The 22406-nt window shown below is 53.7% G+C and overlaps 2 protein-coding genes across 2 annotated transcripts; one reads left to right on the plus strand and one right to left on the minus strand.

Annotated features, from left to right (window-relative positions):
• Positions 1–757: 757 nt before the first annotated feature.
• SDCBP2 (syndecan binding protein (syntenin) 2) lies at positions 758–10160 on the plus strand. Its single transcript, XM_006881399.1, has 8 exons — positions 758–811; positions 1459–1528; positions 2175–2275; positions 7414–7572; positions 8038–8213; positions 8297–8468; positions 9737–9828; positions 10106–10160. Exons 1-8 carry the CDS (start codon positions 758–760, stop codon positions 10158–10160), a joined length of 879 nt encoding a protein of 292 aa, XP_006881461.1.
• A 4017-nt stretch (positions 10161–14177) lies between these two features.
• SNPH (syntaphilin) lies at positions 14178–21740 on the minus strand. The gene is made up of 4 exons (XM_006881400.1): positions 21559–21740; positions 20628–20735; positions 18837–18986; positions 14178–15357 (listed from the first exon to the last, which is right to left on the minus strand). The coding sequence occupies exons 1-4, from the start codon at positions 21738–21740 to the stop codon at positions 14178–14180; spliced, it is 1620 nt and encodes a 539-aa protein (XP_006881462.1).
• Positions 21741–22406: the final 666 nt, after the last annotated feature.

Here is a 22406-nt window from a genome sequence, read left to right on the forward strand (position 1 = left end):
CTGTCATTTCTTCATTGAGTGGGCTTGTCACAGGTGGGCCTGGGCTGGGGACTGGGAGCCCACTAGGGTGAATGGGGTGAATGGGCTACACTTGTCCCCAGGGAATTGCAATCTGAGGATGACTGAGCAGCCCCGTGGGATAGCTGACCCTGAGTCTGTCCCAGAGGGCAGGACTCTCAGTGGGAGGACAGTAACCTTAGGGCCAGGGGAACCCTGTTTGGGGGCCTGAAGGATGACAAGGGTTGGGGAAGGACATTCTTCCAGGGAGACCAAAGGCCTGAGGAGTGAGCGAGCCCATGATTAGTGAGTAGATGAGGAAGAATCCAGAAAGATAAATGACTTCTCTCTAACATCTCATTCTGGACTCTCTTGAGAAATCTCTCCATGTGCCTTGCCCCTCGTGGCTCTCCTGGGACATGCAGAGGTGATTCTTGTTGTTGTTGTTGTTGTGTGCAGTCAAGTCAACTATGACTCACAGCAACTCTCTGAACAACAGATCTGCACTTTGGGTCATCTTCACAATCTCCAACGTGCTCAGACCCGTTGCTGCTGTCGTTGTGTCAGTCTATCCTGTTGGAGACCTTCCTCTCTCTGACCATCTTTCCCAGCATGTCTTTTCCCAGGGACAGACCCCTCCTGACAATATGACCTGAGCATGCGGGTCAGAGTTCCACCGTCCTTGCTTCTAAAGAGGTTGTGGGTCACTTCCTCACACCCCTCCTCACTTTGTGTCTCCACAGGGGCCTAAGGAGCAACCATGTCCACGCTGTACCCCTCTCTGGAGGACCTGAAAGTCGACCAGACCATTCAGGTATGGGTGCTCCTAAGCCCACACTATTATTCTCAGCTCCCAGTGGGGGTGCTCTCGGAAACCCAGGGGGGTCTCTGGGAGGGAAAGCAGATGCCTGCCTTGGAAGGGTCCCATTGTAGGACCCACTACTGAAAATGGAGCCCCCTTGGCCTCAGGGTAGGTGGACCCAGGTGTCTGAGGCAAAGATGGGGATCACAGCAGGACCAGGACTTCTCTCCCTCTCACTCTCGCTCCCATGGCTCAGCGCAGCTAGACCCTCCCACTCCAGGGCAGGCCTTTTGAGCATGGGGTTGGGGTCAGACCTGATCAGCCACCAGAAGCCCCTTCTTCCCTCCATCCCACCACTTTTTGGGCTGAGTGGGCTCTGACAATTTGGGACTTGTCAGTAGGGAGCTTGGTTGGGAGGTAGTTCTCCAGGTTTTGATGCCCCCGGGCAGTAGGCTGGTTATGACATCTGATGAGTCCTGGACTCTAGAAGAATGGCCATCTGCCGAGGCCACAGGTTACACACAGCCTGGAGGGGGTGTGGGGCCCCTCCCTGGGGCCCATCAACATATATGATGCCAAGATCTTGGCCTCAGGGAGTCCAGGCTTGAGGGGTCCCAGAGTCTGACCACAGTTGACCAACACTCCCCAACCCTCTCCAGGCCCAGGCCCGAGCTGCGCCCATGATGCCTGCCCTGCCGGTTGAAGAGGCGACCATCCCCCAGCCTCCAGGTGGGTAATCCGGGTGGGACACTCATGGCTGAGACCCCAGTCCTTTTAGGGAAGCCTGGAAGTCCCAAAGCAATGAGAGAATCCACGGCTGAGGACTCACTGTGGTGAGAGGAGGGTGCCCAGCCTCCCAGTTCCTGCCCACCAGCCTCCACTGACAGCCAAGGTGATCTCTGCTGAATGTTCTCCAGGCTCCCTCATGTTGTGTAATGTTTTATGAGTTTATGGTTTTTCAGTGCTGCATAATATTCCATTGTGCGAATTTACCATGGTTTTTCTATCTATGTGTTTATTCTGTGCACTTAGGTTGTTTCCATTTCTTTGATATTGTGAATAGCACAGCAGTAAACATGGGTATGCATAAGCCTGATGTTTTAGTGAGGTATCCTAGGGTGGTACCATCCACCTTCATGCTCTGTTTGGAGTTTTGAGTCTGCCCAGAGGAAAAAAGACTTAGTAATGCCCTTCTGAAAAGGCAGCCACTGAAAAGCCCACGGAGGACAGTTGTATGCTGATACACACAAGCTTGCCACTAGTCACAGTTGATTTGACTGGTACTGGTATTCTGTAATAAAAATGAGGCCAAAAGTGAACCAGAGCTCCAGGTGGCCTATGCTGAGAGTAACCCTTTTCTTCTTTCCTTCATCAGTTTTGTATCCCAATCTGGCAGAACTGGGGAGCTATATGGGCCTCTCCCTCTCCAGCCAAGAAGTTCAGCAGAACCTGCCTCAGATCACACAAGGTGACAATGTACGTATTTTCTCTTGCTGCCCTCTCTCGTCTTCCTTCTTGGTTCTGCCATGGAAATAAACTTCCTTTTCTTTTGTGCTTGATTTCCTTTCTTATCAGCATTCAGTGGCTATCTTTATTTTCTTTTTAAAAATAAGGTTTTACTATGTTTTTAGTAAGGGTTTATGCAGGAGTTTAGGTTCTATTTGATAATTTCTACACAAACTTGTCAGTGACACTGGTTATATTCTTCATTGTGTGTGAATGTCTTAGCCTGGGTTCTCTAGTGAAGCAAATCCAGTGAACTATGTATATCTTTTCCTCAAGGAAATGGTTTGTGCAGTTGTGGGAGCTGACAGGTTCCAAATCATGGATCAAGTGTCAGGCTGGAGGCTTCTCCTGACTCACATCGTTACAGGGGCTGAATTTTTATAATTAAGATTTTTTAATTGATCTAATTTATTTCTAGCTTTTAACTTGAAATAGTTGCAGATTCATAGGAAGTTGTTCAGATAATGCAGAGAAATACTGTCCTAGTTATCTGATGCTAATATAGCAAATATCATAAGTGAATGACTTTAACAAACAAATTTATTCCTTCACAGTTATCATAGATTGAAGTGTGTCCTCCCAAAAGATTTGTTGACTTGGCTAGGACTTTGTGGTGGTAGACTAGAAGTTGGCTTTCTTTCTTTCTTTTCTTTTCTTTTTTTTTTTTTTAGGCCATTACAGGTAGCTCCTCTGGTCTCCAACTATCTTAACTGCAGACTCATGGTCTTGCAAATGATCAACAGTTGTGGGAATAGGATAAGAAAAATAGTGCTTCCCATACCGGGCAGCAGAGATTTGTGCTGGCAAGACGTGAGGGAGACTTGAGCAAGACCTTGGTGAGAGCGAGGCCCTGGTAATGAAGAGACTGTGGCATTGTGATGGAGAAACTGTGATAAGGTGTAAACAGAGGAGCTCTGAGATAAAGGCCATAGTTAAATCTTTTTTGCTTGAAGAAGAATCTGACTTAAAATTGCTCTGAGGCAAACCTTGCTGGATGATTTGAATTTGACTGTTGAACTGAAACCGGAGCCTGAACTAACTGGGGAATTGTGCCTTGGAACTTGGGCTAAAACCTGTACTTGTATAGGATGGTATTCTTAGCCTCCTCCATTCTCCAACTGACTTCCCTAATGAACCTATTCTCAGTACCACAACTGTGAGTCTGTGAATCAACAATGAAGAAACAATTATCTTGCTGTTGTTGTGGCTCTGTGGGTCTTTATCTGCTTTCTGCTCTGGGGCAATGAGGAGCTGTGCTAGTCTTACTCCCTCTGATTTGTTCAGAGAGATGCTCTTGGCTCTGTGACCCTACGTCCTGTTTTTTAACTCTCAGTATTCTGTAATTCTATTTTTTTTTTAATCTGCTGTAATTACCCTATGTGTTATAAATCCTAACCTCTATGATGTTAATATTACATGCAAGCAAATCTTGCTGGAGGTCATAAAAAAAATGACTTGAACAGTACATTGGTGGAGAACTGACAGAAATACAAGCTAGGTTTTAGAAGGGGCTATGGTACCAGGGATATCATTGCTGATGTCAGGTCAATCTTGGCTGAAAGCAGAGAGTACCAGAAGGATGTCTATTTGTGTTTAGTCAGCTATGCAAAGGCATTTGATTGTGTGGATCACAACAAACTGTGGCTAACATTGAGAAAAATGGGAATCACAGAACACTTATTTGTGCTAAAGCAAAACCTATATCTAGACCAAGAAGCTATTGTCTGAACAAAGCAAGGGGTCACTGCATGGTTAAAAATCAAGAGAGGCTGCATCAGGGATGTATCCTTTTTCCATATTTTTCAATTTACATGCTGAACAGACCATTCAAGAGGCTGGACTTTATGAAGAAGAATGTGGCATCAGGATTGGAGACTTAAGAACATGTGTTATGCAGGTGACACAACCTTGCTTGCTGAAACTGAGAAGGACTTGAAACATTTCCTACAGAAGATCAAGGACTGCAGCTTTAATATGGATTGCATCTCAACATCAAGAAAGCAAAAATCCCCACCGCCAAGCCAATAGGCAGCATTATAGAGAAAAGATGAAGTTGTTCATAATTTCATCATGCTTGGATCCACAATCAACACCCTTGGCATCAGTTGTCAGGAAATAAAAAGACAACTTGCATTGGAAAAATCTGCTTCCAAGGACGTTTCCAGAGTGCTAAAGAGCAATGATGTCAGTCTAGAGAATAAGGTGTGCCTAACATAAGTCATGGTCTTTTCAATTACTATGCATCTGAGAACTGGATAATGACTAAGGATGACAGAGAATTGATGCATCGGAGTTGTGGTTCTGGAGAACAGTAATAAACAAACAATGGACTTCGAAGAGAACAAATAGATCTGTCCTAAGTAGTATGGAACCAGGTTGCTCCTTGGAGGCAAGGATTTGAAACTCCATATCACATACTTTGGTCATGTTGCCAGGAGGGGCTAACATTGGAGAAGTACGTCATGCCTGAAAAGGTAGAAGGTCAGTGCAAGAGAGAAAAACCCTGGATGAGATGGACTTACACAATGATGTGGTGATGGGGTCAGATGGCTCAGAGACAGTGAGGTTGACTCAGGATAGGGCAAGGTTCAGAGCTATTATTCATAGGGTCGCTATGAGTCGTAGTTAACTCAGTGGTACATAACAACAACATGATGTTAATGAGACAGCATTACAAGTGGTTATGTCAATGAGGCTGGACACAGTCCATATGGTTAGGCTGCATCTTGAGCTCACTATGTCAATACAACAAACAGCACAATTACATCAGATCACAAAATAGAGGACAGCCACACAATATGGGAAATCATGACCAGATCAAATGAATACATGTTTTGGAGGGGACATAATTCAATCTATAACAAGTACTTGTACATTCACGTGGTTTCCTCCAATGTTTATATTTTTATTAACTATAGTATAATTTATAGTATAATATAAAAATAGGGAGCTCTGGTGGCCTAATGGCAAGAAGCTGTGTTGCAATCCCAAAGGCATGCTGTTTAAGGCCACCAGTTGTTTCACGGAAGAAGGATGGGCAATCTCTTCCTGTCAATTAACTGCCTCTGAAAACCCCCTCAAGAGTCTGCTATGGGTCAGTTCCGACTCTATGGTACACAACAACATAGTATAATTTAGGAAGCTCTGTTGGCATACATAGTCTCTAAGGAGTTGTGCTGCTACTTCAAAGGTGAGAATCCACCAGCAGCTACAAGGGAGAAAGATGTTATTTACAGCCTTGGAAACTCAGTGAACACTCAGCTATAAGCTGGTTTTGACTCAATGACAATGGGAGGGAATGATAGTATAATATCAAACTCAGGAATTGTAATTGGTATGATGTATGTGTATACAATTTGTATAACAAGATACAGAACTTTCCTATCAATTCATAGGCTTCTTCACGTCACCATTTCATGGTCATACTCATCCAACACCCTTAAAGTCTGACAGATTAATCTTGTACGTATCTCTATAATTTTGTTATATAATAGCATATAAGTTAAATGATATACTATGCAACTCTTAATGTCCTGCACACCTGCTTGAGTTGTTATGTCGTGATAGTTCATTCCTTTTTATGGCAAGTGGTGCTTTACCGTATGGATGTCCTCTAGTTGGTGTAACCAATTGAAGAATGTTATACCTGTTTTTAGTCTATTATGGATTGAAGCTCAACATCAAGAAGACAAAGATTCTCACCACGGGGCCAATTGGCAGCACCATGACTGATGGAGAAAAGATTGTGGTTGTTAACAATTACATTTTGCTTGGCTCTACAGTCAACACTCTTGGCACCAGCAGTCAGGAAGTCAAAAGATGAATTGCACTGGGAAAAACTCCTGTCAGGGATCTCTCCAGAGTCCTGAAAAGCAACAGTGTCAGTTTAGAGACCAAGGTGTGCCTGATCCAGGCCATGGTCTTTGTAATTACTTGCTATACATCAGAGAGCTAGTCAATGATTAAGGATGACAAAAGAATTGCTGCATTTGAGTTATGGTGCTGGAGAAGCGTCTTGAACATATCATGGACTGCTAAATAGGTCTCTCCTTGGAGACAAGGACTTTGAAGCTCAGGCTCACATACTTTGGGCACGTGCCAGGAGGGACCAGTAGTTGGAGGACATCACGATTGCAAGGGTGGAGAGACAGAGCAGGATAGAAGACCCTGAATTAGATGGATTGTTACAGTAACAGGCAATAGGGTTGGGTGTGTCTGTGAGACTGGCTCAGGACAGGGCAGGCTTCAGAGCTGTTACACATAGGGTGGCTATGAGTCACTGGCGACTCGATGGCAAATAACAACAATAAAAGTCTATTACCATGAACGATTTTATGAATGTTCATGTATGAGGTTTTTGTGACTACAAACATTTTTGTTTATCGAGCATACGTGGCTCAAAGTGAAATTTCATGTCATATGACAAACAACAACATCAGGCTGGAGACTAAGGTGCACCTGATCTGGGCTGTAGTCTTCGCAATTAGGTGCTATGCATTGGAGAGCTGGACAGTGACTAGGGATGATGGAGAATTGATGCCTTTGATTTGTGGTGCTGGAGAAGAGTGTTGAGTATACCATTGCTAGGAGAACAAACAGGTTCGTCCTGGACAGGGCGAAGCCAGGCTTCTCCCTGGAATCGAAGATTCTGAAACTTCGTCTGACATATTTTGGATATGTTGCAAGGAGGGACCAATCCTTGGAGAGAGATATCATGTTTGGGAGGGTGGAGGAAGATAGCGCAGGAGAAAAAGACCCTTGATGAGATGCATCAATTCAGTGATTGGGGTAGTGGGAAGGGAGTAGGTGTGTTGGAGACAGTGAGATTGGCACAGGATAGAGCAGCGTTTAGAGTTCTTGTACTTAGGGTCGCTGTGAGTAACAACAAACCATAATGACAAGTGTATCTTGGTTCAGCCCTGGCTGTGTTCAGCGGCGTGGACTTTGCCGCCCCCTAGTGGCTCTCAGGAGCCACGTCTCTTTTCGGTAGTAGGAGTCCCGGGAGGGGTGGAGGGGAACGGGGTGCCTAGGGTCTCTACACCTCCCGTGATCCCTGCAGCGTGAGGCCCTCAGGGCCCAGGCTGACCTTGTTCCACTGGTGTCTGCAGAGAGTGGCCCTGGGCCCGTCGCCAGGCCTGGTGGTGGCGCCCGTGTCTGGGAACAGCCTGGGCGTTCGACGTGCGGAGATCAAGCCCGGGGTGCGCGAGATCCACCTGTGCAAGGACGAGCGGGGCAAGACCGGGCTGCGCTTGCGCGCCATTGACAAGGTAAGGCGGGCGCGAGAGAACGGGCCATCCACTGACCGGTCAGGGGACCCACGGGCTGGCCCCATCCATGGGTCCCACCTTAGGGAACCTGGACCCTCTTTCTCTCAAGCCCAAGGCTCCATCAGGTTACAGATGTCTAACTTTTACGCAGAGTGGAAGGAGGAGACAGCTAGATGCCTTTGTGGGAAGCGGGGCAGCGCAATGGTTAGGGCGGCGGCCAGTGTGGAAGGCCGACACAGCGCCTCCTAGCGGCCAGGCCCGGCCCGGCCCGGAGCAGCTCCTTTTCTGCAAAGTGGTGGCTGCCGGTTCTTGCAGCGAAAAGCCGGGTCCTGGACCCTGCAGAGCCCCAGGAGCGGTCCTGGCTCCCTGCTAGACCCTCCCAGAGCACTGGAAGGATGAGGCCAGAGGATGCACGGGGGTCAGGGCTGGCGCCGCGGGAGCTAACGCGAGGCCTTTCTCCCCCAGGGTGTCTTCGTGCAGCTCGTCCAGGCCAACACCCCTGCATCCCTCGTGGGGCTGCGCTTCGGCGACCAGATCCTGCAGATCGACGGGCGTGACTGTGCGGGCTGGAGCACCGACAAAGCCCACCGCGCAGTGAAGAAGGCCTCAGCCGAGAAGATCGTCATGGTGGTTAGGGACAGGTGAGCACACAGCCCTCCCCCCAACCCAGCCTCTGACCACCCTGGCCCTGCGCCCAGGCCCAGCTCATGGTCTTGCCCCGTAGGCCGTTCCAGCGGACTGTCACCATGCACAAGGACGGCGCGGGCCACGTTGGCTTCGTCATCAAGAAAGGGAAGGTCGTGTCGGTGGTCAAAGGGAGCTCGGCCGCCCGCAACGGGCTGCTCACCAACCACTATCTGTGTGAGGTCAACGGGCAAAATGTCATTGGGCTCAAGGTAAGACAGCCAGGACTCGGGGCTGGGAGAGTGGGGGCTTTGGGGGCTGGGAAGGATCACGCCCTGAGCGGGCTGCTGGCCCGCTGAGCCTCAGTTTCCCCATTCTGACATTACAGTGTACCCACAGCTCTAAGAACAGTGCCAAGCACGGCCAGTGCCATGTATATTGTTGTGTACCATCCAGTCAGAACCCACCCATAGCTGAGCCTCCAGGAGGAGATTGCCCATCCTTCTCCCACCGAGCAGCTGGTGGCTTCGAACCAGTTCTCTTCGGTTTTGCAGTACAGCTTCTTGCCATTAGGCCACCAGGGCTCCCGGCCAAATGTATTATTGTTGTTGTTGTTTACTGTGGAGGCAGAACTGACCCATAGCTGACCCTCCCGTTGGTTTTCAGAGGCAGCTAATTGCATGGGAGGAGATTGCAAATGCTTGATACATATTACTCATGGGCGCCTCTGGCACCTAACAGAAAGGTTAGGTGTTCAAGTCTACCTAGAGGTGCCTGGCAAGCAAGGCCCGATGGTCTCCTTCTGAGAAGCGCACCATGGGGTTTCCTGAGGATTTGTGCACTGACATGCATGAGGTCGCCATGTGTTGAAGTTGACACAGCAGCACCAAGGGTTGCTGTCACTAACACACAGAGGCTGGAGGTGGGACACGGAGACAGGTTGCTCTGCTGTGTGTGGTACACACAGTAATAAGAACACAGATCGCCAAGCTGTATCTGTGAACAAGGTAAAAGGCCAGCAGGGTCTGAGAAGACGCCCAAGGCTCATCCAGCCACAGCTTTAGCTGTTTGATGCTTTGCCTGGAGACCTAATCGCTGGTTCACTTCATGATCTGTTTGCAGGGTTTTCTCTTTTGGCTGGTCCCTGAGATGTAAGCAGAAGAGGCCCCTGCGAGGCCTGGCTCAGGGTGACAAGATGAGGGTGACTGTATTTCGTGTCTCCCTTTGTACTTTGGGACCAGGACCCAACTGTGACTGAGATCAGGGAGGTGGGATAGAACATGTGGGGGCTTTTGCAGTTCACCGGACACTGTGGGGAAAGGACAATCACAGCAGCGTCCAGGAGGCCTTGTAGCGGGTCGGCGTACCTGCGGGGCCCCATGTACTTAGCCTCCGAAGTGAGCGTGAGCGTGAGCGTGAGCGTGGTCCCACAGAGGCTGCTTACTCACCTGCAGATCTGCTGGGGGACCCTCCCTGGAGGTGGCCCTGCTCCTGCAGTCACAGAAGCACCCCCGTTGGTGACCACTTACCTCCTTTCTAGGACAAAGAGACCACGGAGATCCTGGCCCTGGCTGGGAATGTCGTCACCCTGACCATCATCCCCACGGTCATTTATGAGCACATGGTCAAAAAGTAAGATGTGTTAACCCTCCCTTCCCCCCACCTTTCCGCCCCTCCTTACCTTCCTGACCCCCTCACCGCCCCTGCCCTCCCCACCTCCCCAGACCATGCCTCACTCAGAGAGCTGCCAGTGGCTTCTTCACCCCACCTCCTTCATGGTGCTGTGCTTAGTCGTCTGAGGGGATTCCAAAGTCTTAGGAATTGCCATGAAAATGAGGCGCCATGGCCCCTGTTGGGGGGTGGGGAAGACGCTGTCATTTTTGACCACTGGCATTCTTTCCACATCCAGGTTGTCTCCCACCCTGCTCCACCACACCATGGACCACTCCATCCCAGATGTCTGAGGCTGCAGAGGGGTAACGCCTCGCATTCCTCCCTTCTCCTGCTGTCTGGGGGAGGGACTGGTGTACCTGGAGGGCAGGGTGGAGATGGCTGATCGTGGCTGAGTGGACCTAGACCTGCATGGATTTGTCCTGCACACACAGAGACCCCCCCCTTCCTTGGTGCCTCAGAGCCCTCTGTGCTCACTAAGATGCTGGACACCCTGGGGCTGGCAGATTCTTGTTAAAGAAATGAATAGTTGTTATTTACAGCTCAGCCCCCTTTCAGAACGCTTGCCTCTACTGAGACGACAGCTACGCACTGAGAACAGAGCTACATTCTTTGGGAGAATATATCTTTTTGCCTTAACACACTGTATAGTTGTAACTCCCGACTGCTGTTGGAATAAAGGTTTGAGTATAAGGTCTCCCAACGGTCATCCTTGGTCCTGTGACATGTCAAGGCCAGTTCTCTTCAGCAATAGTGAGACCGAGGCCTCTCTGTGTGTTCCCCTGCCCACGTGACTCAGCTCTGCCACTGTGGGACACTGCCCTGCCAGCATCCCGACACAGCGGTCATGGTCATGTTCGTGTTTGGGGCTTGCAGAAGCAGTGGGGCTGGCCAGGGAGCACAACTTTGGAGCAGTTTCCTGGGTGTGTTGCTTCTGCATCTGGAAAATGGATAGAAGAGCCCACTCACTGGGCAGTGAGGAGGATGAAATGTGATGTCCTAAGTGCCCAGTGGGTCGAATCCTCCATGGACTGACAGGCATGTCTGGATCCTTTGTACAACCCCACCCTGCACCAGCTGGGGGCAGGGGGCATGGGGCTGCAGACCCAGGCAGAGCTGGGGTCAGCACGTGTCTGGACACAGGAACCATCTCTGCCTGTCAGGTCTGTCCTTTGTGAAGACCACGAGGCAAACCTGCATCCCCCGCCCCCCACCGCCTCAGAGAAGAAAGGACACATTCTAAAGAAGCGAGGCCGCCGGTTGGGCTGTGTTTTCATGCTTTAATTCAGAGCTGTCTGCTGCAGGTACAACTCTGTGTGAACATATGGACAGTGGAGACAAGGGTGAAGGCCCTTCCCGCCCTCCCCCCTTCCCGGTCCCCCTGGGGACGCCTAATGTCAGAGTGCACTGAGACTCGTGTGCTGCCCCCACCTTGGCCAGAGAGGGGTATCGCAGGTCACAGGGTAGAGACCCCCCCTCCTTCGAAGGTCTTTACCCTGGGACCTTGTAACTAGCCTCACCTCTCTCCAGGGTTCTGCCAGGGGCCCAGTGCTTGTGGCGACTGGGGAGGGTGTTTGGGTGAAAAGCTGACTTATCCTGGGAGATAGTGTGTCACCTCTGCTGGAGGCAGCTGTCTGCCCATCCAAGCCCTTGATGCTCACTCCTGCCTGAGCTGGGGCCACACTGGCCCCCAGTCCTAGAACTAAGGAGAAGCCAATTCCAGCCATTTGGCTTCAATGGATCAGCTCCAGGTCTCTTAATGAGCTCCGCCTGGAGGCTGAGGGGAGGACGGAGGCCTCGAAGATTTCTGCTTCAGAAATCAGGGCAAGAAGCAAAGGCTGCAGCCCACCTGGAAGGGGTGCTAGGCAGGAGGAAAGGGGAGCCTTGCAGGGCGAGCACTCTCACCGGGCCAGCCTGGCTCCTGAGCCAGTCCGAAGCCCACACCAGGGCCTTGCATAGTCAGGGCTGGAAGCCTGAGCCAGCAGGCCAGCCTCTGCCGCCCTGAGCTGCCCAGGCAGTGAGGGGGGCCCCTTTGCATAGATGCGGTTACCAAGCACACAGACAAGCATGCGTGGTGGGGCTGGGGGAGACCAGGCCAGGCTGGTCCCAGCTTCTTCCAGAGCCATAGCAGTAAGCCGCCTGCTGCACTAAATGATGAGAAAGACCTCCCTAAGGGCTCACCAGATGCCCCCAAAAGAGAAAGGCCCCCAGGACTGTGGCTGGGGGCCCGGGGGGCCTGGTGACCAGAGCAGGCAGGGCCTCCTCCCAGGCCTCAGGCCACGCATGGCCCAGTCCTTCATGAGCGAGCGGCTTCTCCTGGTCAGGGACAGAGTGGACCCCGGCGCTGGCTCTGGCCACATCCACCCAAACACAAGTCACATTGAGGAAGGCCACAGGACAGTAAGACACAGACAAGAGCAGAAGGGCTTTGCGGCTGGACTTCTCCCTCGCGGCGAAAAAGATATAGATTTTATGTTGTCAAATATAGTCATACATTTATTTTCTCGGCAAAGCTTTGAATGTTCCTAACGAGACACTATGCAGCTCCATGAGAGTCCGTGGCACAGGAGGCTGGGCCAACGCCAGTCCTGGCTCAGCTTTGGATTGGGTTTTGCCCGCTGTCCCCGCCAGGTCATGGCCCCAGTGGCCGGCGGGACAGCCGCAGCCAGCCCAGGAGTTCCCCACGAAGGATGGCTGGTCTGAGGCCCTTACTGAGGGGGGCTTTGGAGGCACAAAGCGCGTGGCAGGTGGGGTGCGCTGCCCCATGGCTGGGCGGGTGCCCATTCCAGTGCATGCAGGTGCCCCCCCCCACCTCCGGAGCGGAGGGCACCTAGGGGCAGGGCAGGGCCCAAGAGTCAGGCAACGCCCGGTGGCGCGCAGGGGTGAGGGCAAGCAATCTTGGCAGAGTGACCCGGAGGGGGGAGTAAGACACATACAGTGCCACTTGCTCAGCCTAAATGTGGGGGTCACAGTCTCTGAATGAGGGTGGGATGACCAGATGGAAGTGATCCATAGGGGCAGAGAGGAGAGTTTCTTATAAAGGAACTTCAATTTCCAGCAATTTTGCTGAAGGAACAGGACGTGGTCCTAGGGAAGCAGGTGGTGACAGAATCTTTCCTTGTCGACTGGGTTTGGGAGGGGGCCAAGCAGGGCTGTATGGCTTCCCCCCGCCCCAGCCCATCCCACCTCCTGGGGAATACATCCCAGGGCACCCTGCTTCGGCCCAGATAGACACCATGGCTTCAGTATCCTCTCTTGTGAGTCATCCTGTCAGAACCCTCCCAGAGACATATAGGCCTAAGATTTAGGAACCCTCACCCAGAAGGCGCCAGAAACCTTGGGATGGAGAGACCCATGTCCCAAAGTGAACATAGTGCAAAGCAGAGCTCAGGGAGTGGTGGCCTCTTGCCAGACAAACCAGCTGAGGCCTCCTGGGGCCCCGAGACAGTGGCTCATCTCAGACGGCTCAAAGCCGCGGGTGCCTGCGTGCCTCCTCTCCCTGCGCCAGCAGAGCCTCTGGACTAGAGCTGGGGCCTCGCTTGGGCATGTGTGTCCTCTTAGCCCTGGCTTGTCAGGCTGCTGGCCAGACACACCCAGAAGCTGGGAGGAAAACGGGTTATGGAGAAGGCCTGAGACGAACAGAAACACACAGACTCAGCGGCCCCTGCCCTCTCTGGTCCCCCATCTCTGCTCCAGCTCATGATCTTGATAATGTCTTTGAATCTCAAAATGGGGAGCAGCCTAGGGTGGGGCTGGAGCGCTAGGCCCTGCAGGTCCGGACCTCACTGAATCCTTGGGTCAGCTGCCAACATGGTGGGCTGCAGCTCATTCCCTCTCAGAAGATAATACTGGTCCAGCGGTCCAGGCTGAGGGCAGGGGCGGCTGGCAGAGAAGGCGTGGCTGGAGCGGTGAACAGGACAGACAGACAGAGGGGGCTCCATGGCGATTCCAGCCAGCACCCCCAAGACAAAGACAGCCAGAGACTTCCTGAGCAGGTGAGCGCATCTGAAGGGCCAGGTGAGCGCATCTGAAGGGCCAGGTGAGCAGAGGGCCGGGCTGGGGAACCTCCTGCCTCCTCTCTCTGAAGCTGGTACTGTCAGCATGCCCACTCCCTGCCCTGTGGTCTCCCTGGCTAAATTTTGGGGACTCCTGACACATGATCTACGTTCTGGGGGGGAAAAAAAAGAAAAAAAAAGTTCTAAACCCCAAATGAAATAAATAAGGTGATGCCCAGGGTTGTGTGAGAAGGGTAGGAGGGCACCCCTACAATCAGTGGTCAGGCCCAGGGCCGCTGGCCGGGCGGGGCCTCCTCAGAGCTGGGACCCACCGGCCGCCCCGCTCGGGCCCGGCTGACTCAGCGAGCGACAGCTGATCCTGCGGATGGAATGCAAGGCCACCGTGCAGCAGCCCCGCAGCAGTGAGCTGATGTTGTAGATGGGCTGGCCCTGGCGTCGCTGGGAGCGGCAGAGCCAGGCCACCGTGGGCACGGCGGGCACCACCACGGCCAGCAGATCCACGAGGTAGTGGCGGCTCCAGTAGCTCCTGGGCTCCTTCTCGGGTGCAGCGGCTGCAGCCGCCTCCTCTTCCTCCTCCGCTGGGCACGCCACACTCACCGACGGGTTGGGGTTGGCATTGGGCTGGTGGGGGACAGGCCCACAGGTGATGGCCTCTGGGGCCTCAAGCTCGTCACCCACCGTCACCACCACGGCCGCGTTGGGGTCCCTGGCCCCCGGAGGGCAGGAGTCTGGTCCTGGGTGTCTGTCCCCAGCCTCGAGGGCCGCCCCACAGACCTGGGCGCTGGTCACCTTCTCCAGGATGGTGTCCAGGTCAGGCTGGTACGGCACAAAATCAGTCTGGATGGCACGCTCGTGCATGCAGCTGACCTGCACGCCGGCCTCCAGGCCGCACAGCAGCTTCTCATAGGTGTTGCTGGCAGGGAAGCGGGGACCCAGGCTGAAGGAGCTGTGCAGTGAGGCCTCCTCGGGGCCGCAGTCCACCCCCGATGACATCAGGCTGCTGGCCTCCAGCGCATCCGTCCGGCTCAGTGTGTCATCACCGGCTGCGAAGCCACTGTCAGCCCCATCCTCCCCAGAGGTGCTGGGGGCGTCTCCGGGTGGACGGTCACCACAGACAGCAGGGTCACTCAGCTTGGTGTAGGTGGAGCTGCGGGTCAGGGATCGGGCAGGGGACCCCCCGGCTGACTCCCCGGTGCCATCGTCCTTGGCCGTGCCGTTCTGGGCGACCTCCATGCTATGCAGCAGCGTCTCCAGCTTCTTGTTCTGGATGTTGATGTCCACAAAATACTTCTGCAGCCCCTTGTCCTTGTCAATGAGGTTGTTCTTGACCGTGTCGATGACCTGCTTGAGTTGCTTGATCTCCTTGCGGGCCTCCTTCAGGGCCAGCTGGGCCTCCACGCGGTGACACTCCTCCTCGATCCAGTCCTCTTGCATACGTGACAGCTGTGTCTTCAGGTCATCAATCTCTGTGTCCCTGCAAACAGACAACACACACTCACACACACTCACTGCCTGCCTGGCCCGTCAAGGCCACCGAGGACAGATAGAAAGAAGAGTGGCCAGTGTCGCAGAGGACAGTGGGCTCCCTGCTACTGCCACGTAGCACTAGAGACCAAAAGGAGGGACTCAATGCCTCATTCCTTCTTCCTAAGGCACCAGCCCTGTCCCCCTCGCCCCTCTTCTGTGGGAGGGATGAGTGAAGGATGGGAGGCAGCTTCCTGGGAAGGGGAAGAGGTACTGTCAACAGGAGACCATCCATGGAGATGGCTTTTGATGTCAAGATCCGTCATCTAGTAAAGAATCAAACTCAAACTCTTTGTCCTTGTAAGAACCAACTAAGAGCTGAACCTCCAGCAGGTTTTCAGAGGCCATAAATCACATGGGATGAGACTGCCCATCGTTCTCCCTCTGCGCAGTTAGTGGATTTGAACCGCCTGCCTTTGGGCTGGCAGTGCAACTCTCTACTTACTAGGCCACCAGAGCTGCCAAGAGAAGATAGGGAAGATTCATAATGTACTTGAGCTACTGAAACCTACTATGTAGCTGTTTTAAGTCTTAATATCAAACAACAAAAACTAAACAACATCTCTGCTCTAGAGAAAAGGATGTGACTCCTACTGACGCAGGTTGTGAAGAGATTTTAAATTGAGTGTTACTTCGTCAAGGTCTCTTAGATGTGGAGGTAAACAGCCTTGTCTTTAAAGAGGGACATCAGTACTTGACTGTGTGTGTGCAGAGGGAGCTGCTGATTTTATATCTTCCTGCAAGCACTGGGCTAAGGACTGATAGGTGAGTTAGAGAGGGTGAAGAGAACAAGGTGACTGGCTTTCATTTATAATACCAAGTCTCATCTATGTGTCTCCTGTCAAGAGGAAAGGCTGGAGAGGCGGGGATAGAAGACAGGGCTGCTCCTGAGACCGGAGTCAGGAGCCAGACTGACCAGACAGTCTTGTCCACTGACACTTTTGTCCAGAATCTCTGACTTTTATAGACTGCTGAGTTGTAGAGGAGTTTGAGGGCAAGAGAGGGGAAGAGAGTAAGAAAGGCAGCCTGTCAAGCCTAGGGGTAAATAAATCAGTGTGTGATTGAGGGAGGCACTGAAATAGGAGAATCACTCCTGAGACCAAGATCCTGCTCAGGTAATGCACCTCCAACCCTGCCAAGCACAGCCTCACACAGCTGCCCGGCCCCGAGCCCACGTTCATGGGTAAAAGACTCAGCTGTCTTGGCAACAAGGCTGTCAAACATGGAGTTTACGAGCCCAGCACAGTGACTGCCAGATCAAGCACCGCGCCCTTTTCAAAGTCAGATGTGAAATTCAACCCAGGAAATGGGCCCAGGAGCCTCATCACATGGTTTGTCAAAGAACTGGGAAGCAGAGTTTACAATGGCCAAAAAGGTCAGTCAACGGTAGCATTTAGAAGGGGATAGGGCACTCAACAGGGACAACGTGGTGACGGCAGCAGTGAATCCGAGTTGCTTATGGTGCTGGTGACAGAAGTGCCAACGTGGGTGACAGGTGATGGGGGAATCCTTGTTCTCCACGCCCCCTCCTGACTCAGGGTAGAGCTCACTCCAGCGTTACTCCCCAGATCTTTCTCCTTGCTTCCTCATCCCTTGCTCTGATCTGAGACAAAGGATTTGGAAGAAGAATTTGTCTTGCTGAGCACAACCAGGTGGGCTGGTCCCTTGCTACTTATTTTTTTTTAGAGGACGTTAGAGAACTACGGTTTCCCGCCCAACCTTCTGCCTCTCCCAGGCCAGCATCTACGTCTGACCGATGAAGGCATTCCATCACACAGACACCTATGCTAATGTCCTCGCCTTGAGCTTTATTAGTGTGATTAGCTGCCACCCAGTCAATTTCCAACTAAGGGACACTGATGTGCAGTAAGACTGGACCGCTGTGCTTTTCACTGGGTCGAATGACATACTTTTCTTCCTCGTCCAGCTTGGTCTGGAAGCTCAGGCAGGAGTCTGTGCAACCTCACAGCAATGCTTGCGTTTTCACTGACAAGTAGCTGTGCCAGCAGTGCGCTGGCTGGAATCAAACCCAAGACTCTCCCAAGAACCACCGTGCTCACTCGCTTTATCAGTAACAGAGCTGAAACAGCATCTATTTCCCTGATTGGGTCTTTCCTTTAACTGGTTCTCAGTTTGGAGTTAGTCGGGGGAGAGGATAAGGAGAAAGGATATGATGTATTGATCTTCTAAGACTCCAACATACAGTCTGTGTGAAGAGGAAGGAACAAGATGGAAAGTTATAGGAGAGAGATGACATCGGAACTGGATTTTAGGGGCGGAGTTTGCTAAGATGGTGACATGTCTCTCAGGGAGTGGAGACACCGAGCACAAAGGCACAAGGATGAGAAGCTAAGCCACTGCGGAAACGACAGGCATCACACAAAATACATAGGGAGTGTGACCAGACAGACATTCAATTCCAGCAGATCAAGGGCCTGTGTCACCAGTTCCTGTCAGAGTGTCAGGAGGGACCACAGTGTTCAGGGTGACAGCAGAGCACCCTGCCCAAAGACCGCCTGGAGAATGGTCGGTTCTGAGCCACAGGGCTGGTCCTAAAAGGAAGTTGGGGGACAAAGGCATTGGTGAGAAGGGCCAACTGACATTGGGTGTTACCAGGAAGATGGCTGGACACAAACCCAGAAACTCCAGCTCGGCAGATGAGGTCCAGAGCATGCCTCCCCTAACTCCCTTAATCCACACCACCCCAAAAACGAAACCAGGCTGGCTCCTCGGAAGAATTGACAAGAGGATACATGGTTTTATCTACATGGCCTCAATGCTTGATCAAAACATGAAGCTACCAGCTTGGAAAGGTGGACGTGGGGGGTGTAGGGCTGAACTCCTCTGCTGGTCCTGGGACTGAGAGCTAACGTGGACTCATGAGCCGCTCTTGAGAGAATCCTGGGCCAGGTAGGAGCTCAGTAAAATATTCCACACTTCAAATATTCCACACAATCTTGAGTCATGTATTAAACAGGAAGGAGAGGAAGAAGCCTTCTGGGGCCCAAACTGGTGGGCCAAGCTCCTCCACTGATAAACTGTGAGGAAGTAATGGCTGGTTCTCCTACAGAGACAGGTCAACCAGAAGAAGACCCCGAGCTCAGCTCCTTGTGCATAAAGGAGCCAGGGGACAAACAGCGGCCTTCAGGAGCGGCCACTAAACTGACAGGGATTGTCTGTGGGAAAGCCAGGCAGGACCCCACTGTGTGTGGCCTGCTCCTGCCTGAGCAGTTACAGAGGACGGCTGAGGAGAGGATGGGGTGAGGGCTCCGGAAGTGGGCTCAGACAAGGCTGAACACTCTGTGAAGGCGAGAGGGGCGAAGGTTCTGGAGAGCCCCTTGCCCTGGTTATTGCTTCTCCCGAGATGTCTCCGGACCTGGTTGCTACAGTGTGGGGAACAGCGGACTGTCCCCACAGTTGGCCGCTCACCGGTCCTGGAGCCGGTCCTGAGTGTCCTTTAGCCGGGCCTTCAGGTGCCTGATGCACACCTCCTTCTGCTGCAGCGGGGTCAGGTACTGCTCCGGGGTCGGGGGCTTGATGCCATGGTTGTCGCTGCAGAGCATGTACTTCATGGAGCGCCTGTAAGAGGAGGCCCAGCAGTGCGGACGGAGGAAGGGGCCGGGGACCCAGCCGGGCATTCTCATCTACAGCCACGAGCTGGCATCCCATGGGCATGAGAGCAACCAACCACTCCAGAATGCAGGTGTCATGAGAGGTATGGGGGTGGGGAAAGGTTACGTGTGAACTGGAGGATGAGCGAAGACTCCGCTGTGAGTGGGGAGACACACAGAACACGCACACCACGCTGGCACCAAGCTGGGCACGGTGTGGACACATGCTCACCTTTCCCAGGGGCTCCTTGACTTCACAAAGGTGAGCTTTTGCCTAAAGTCCCATAGGTGGTCCTAGCAGCAAAGGCCAGAACCCAGATTTCCAGCCCCGGCAACCCAGAGGAGGAATTTGGGGCTGAAGGTTGGACTGGGAGGGGTCCCCCCTCATCATGCTATTCTCCCAGGGTGCACTGGGTCTGTTTGGTGGGGAAGGGCTCTTCCAGTGCCCCTCGGAGAGCGTCAGGGTGGAGCCGAGAGTCCCTGTGTTCCCTGCTGGTTGTAAGACCACACTGACGGAGGGGGGGGACCCCCATCTGCAGGCCCCACACGTGTGCACGCCGAGGCCCACATAGCCCCAGGGTCTCGTCGTCACCCTCATGCAGGCACAGGGTGCGGGGGGAGGGAGCAGCCTCTGCACACACTCACACAAATGCACACGGACACTTCCCACCTGTACATGCACACACACATGCTCTGGGGCACACCCAACCGCGCCCCCGCGTGAACACGTGTATGTCCTGGCTCTGGACGCAGGCCCTTTAACAGCTGTTCCCTGAGACGGTCACAGGCTGGCCACGTGTATACTGGCCGGGCAGCCACAGGCCAGCCCCCACCCAGCATGGGGTGGCACAGAACAACCAGGATGTGGGGGTGCAGCACAACTGGGTCCAAAGTACTAAACAGGAGGAACTTCCCCAGGGCATGGTCACTGCCAGGAGAGGGGAGGGGACCAAGGATTTGGCCTTTGAGTTTTCTGAGTAAGGAGAGGATTCCAATTCTACATAGAGGCCATGTGCCAGCTGTCTCAAATGACAGTCCCCTCGATAAATTCCCAGAAAACCTCCTAGGATCTTGGCTTAAAAAACTCAAGATGAGGTTTTGCATAATTAAAGCCTCAGCAGGCTTTGGGGTCACCCAACTCTGCAGCTTTAGGGGTGAGGGGTTCTGGGTCAAGGCAGGAACAATGATGGATTTTTATGGGCCTGGAAAAGCCACACCCTGGGAGGCCCACTTGTGGAATCAGTTAAGATGGCAACAATTTTAAAAGCTGGGTGGGAGCTGGTTAATATTTCCTGCTGTTACGTTATGTGGAGTTGGAACAGGCTCACTGGCTGACTCTCCTTGGGTTTCCAGAGGCTGTAAACTGCATGGGAAGAAGCCGCCTGTCTTTCTCCCTCAGGGCAGTTGGTGGACTCAAACTGCCTGTTTTGGGGTTGGCGGCACAACTTCTTTACCGCTAAGCCACCGGAGGCCCCGTGTTGGCTGGGGAAGCCCACGTGTGTGAGCTCCGCACTCCGGAGGAGAAGGTGGGGGCTGCAGCTCCGGCCCCACGTCCGCAGGAGAGGAGGGGCCGCTCGTGCCTCCCCACCCCGCGGGGCGGGCTTATTACCTTGGGGTGGGGCTGCTGTCGCTGCCCTTGTAGGAGCCAGAGTTGCTGCTGCTGCTAAGGGAAGAGGTGCCATAGGCGTCCCGCACGCTCATGGGCGGAGAGGTGCGCCTGGAGGCGGGGAGAAGAGGCAGGTGCTCATTCTGGTCGGGGGGCGGCTGCGGACACTGGGCGAACACCGCCAGTCCGGTGTGGCCCAGCGGTCCCCCACTTCAGGGTCAGCGCAGGGGGTGAGAAGCAGCAGGAGAGCGGGGGGGGGGGTGCACAGACAGGGCGACAGAACAGACGATGCAAATCAAAAAGCCGCAAGAAGCTGGTCCCCGCTGGTCCCCTAGGGGCAAAAAATGGGGGCGGGAGCTTCACCTTCTAGGGGTCCCCCAGGCACAGCTATGTCAGAGCACCCTCAGGAGCAGGAGGGACAGGCGGGAAAGCAAGCGACAGACAGGAGTGGGGGCCACGGGGATGAGGGCTAAGGGAGGCTACAGCCTGGTGACGACTGTGTGGCTTCCCCCGTCATTATGCAGATTGAAACATCTTTGATGAGGGCAGTAATTAGGCCCTCAGAGAAGTCCCACTCTCCCCTGTATCATGAGAACGCTTAAGGAGCTTCAATAATGCAACTCCTGGCCACTGAGTTGATCATCACTGGCCCTCCAGCGGGTTTTCAGAGGCAGTAACTCAGGAGGAGATGGCCCATCTTCCCCCTGCAGAGCGACTGGTGAATTCGAACCGCGTGCCTTTGGGTGGGCAGTGCAACTCCTTACCACTTAGGCCACCAGAGCTCTAGGAGGAGGCAGGTGCTGTCAAGCCTATTCTAAACACTGGGTGGGGGTGACATCTTGCTCAAAGGCACAGCGCATGTCTGTGGCACAGTGGGACAGCAGCTCGCCCCAGCACACCCGTAGGCAAAGCTCTGGGCAAGGGGGAGACTCACCTTCGAGATGCGGCGGTGGTCCGTCTGCTCCCCGACAGGGACATGGCCATGAGGCTGCGGGTCCGAGTGAGGGGCGGGATGGGCGGTGTCCCGGGGGCTGAGGAGAGAGGGCGGGTTGGGGGGGCCGCGGGGAGGGCTGGGCTGGGCCAGGTCATCCTCTCGCTGGGGCCGCTGCCCGGCATGGCTTCTCCTCTCTCCCTTCAGCTGGGACACCCAGGAACTAGCAGGCCGTTTCAGGCCACAGCTGTCACCACCACAGAATTCAGTGGGTCTGTGGCACAGGCTTGGGCCACCTGCTTTAGACTCCCCGACGGCAAGCACCTCCGGAGTGGCTGAGGGTCATCAATCAGTCCAAGCCCATGTCCTCCAGAGGTGTCGCTGGGGCCCAGAGAGTGGAGGCTGAAGGCCTTGCACAAGGTCACCTGGGTGTCAGGTGTTCGCCAGCTCAGTAGAGTTCTCTACGCTAGGAGGTGGCCTGGCCTCTCGTTCTGGGCCCCTGCCACTCGGCCCCCACCCCGGCGCTGGTCAGTCCCTCCTCTCTGGTGAGTGGTGTAGGCTGGAGGCCTCCTGGATTCTCACTAGGAACCCCAGGGTAGGGTGGGCTAGTCTCGTCGACCGTCACCTTCCCAGAGCGCCAGTTGGTGCATGGCTCCGGGGTTCCTGTCTACAGGGGGAGACAAGACAGACCAACAGACCAGCACACGTGTAGATAGACGTGGATACACATGGACACGAAAAGGTACAATGTCCCTGCCATGCCAACGTGCCCTCACATCTCAGTGACATGCCACACACCTGGGTGTGTCCCATGCAGCTAGACCCTCACAGGCAGGCGCACACCCTTCCAT

Source organism: Elephantulus edwardii, unplaced genomic scaffold (genome assembly GCF_000299155.1).
Source record: "Elephantulus edwardii isolate Elephantulus edwardi_28Jun2011 unplaced genomic scaffold, EleEdw1.0 scaffold00015, whole genome shotgun sequence".
NCBI lineage: Eukaryota > Metazoa > Chordata > Mammalia > Macroscelidea > Macroscelididae > Elephantulus > Elephantulus edwardii.

Coding starts and splice junctions, on each gene's coding strand:
- SDCBP2 (XM_006881399.1), top strand. CDS start 758: ATGTCCACGCTGTACCCCTCTCTGGAGGACCTGAAAGTCGACCAGACC. Junction 2,276..7,413: donor AGATCACACAAGGTGACAAT/GTACGTATTTTC, acceptor TGGTGTCTGCAG/AGAGTGGCCCTGGGCCCGTC. Junction 9,829..10,105: donor TATGAGCACATGGTCAAAAA/GTAAGATGTGTT, acceptor TTCCACATCCAG/GTTGTCTCCCACCCTGCTCC.
- SNPH (XM_006881400.1), bottom strand. CDS start 21,740: ATGCCGGGCAGCGGCCCCAGCGAGAGGATGACCTGGCCCAGCCCAGCC. Junction 18,987..20,627: donor GACAGCAGCCCCACCCCAAG/GTAATAAGCCCG, acceptor CTCCTCTTACAG/GCGCTCCATGAAGTACATGC. Junction 15,358..18,836: donor CAGGACCGGCTCCAGGACCG/GTGAGCGGCCAA, acceptor GTCTGTTTGCAG/GGACACAGAGATTGATGACC.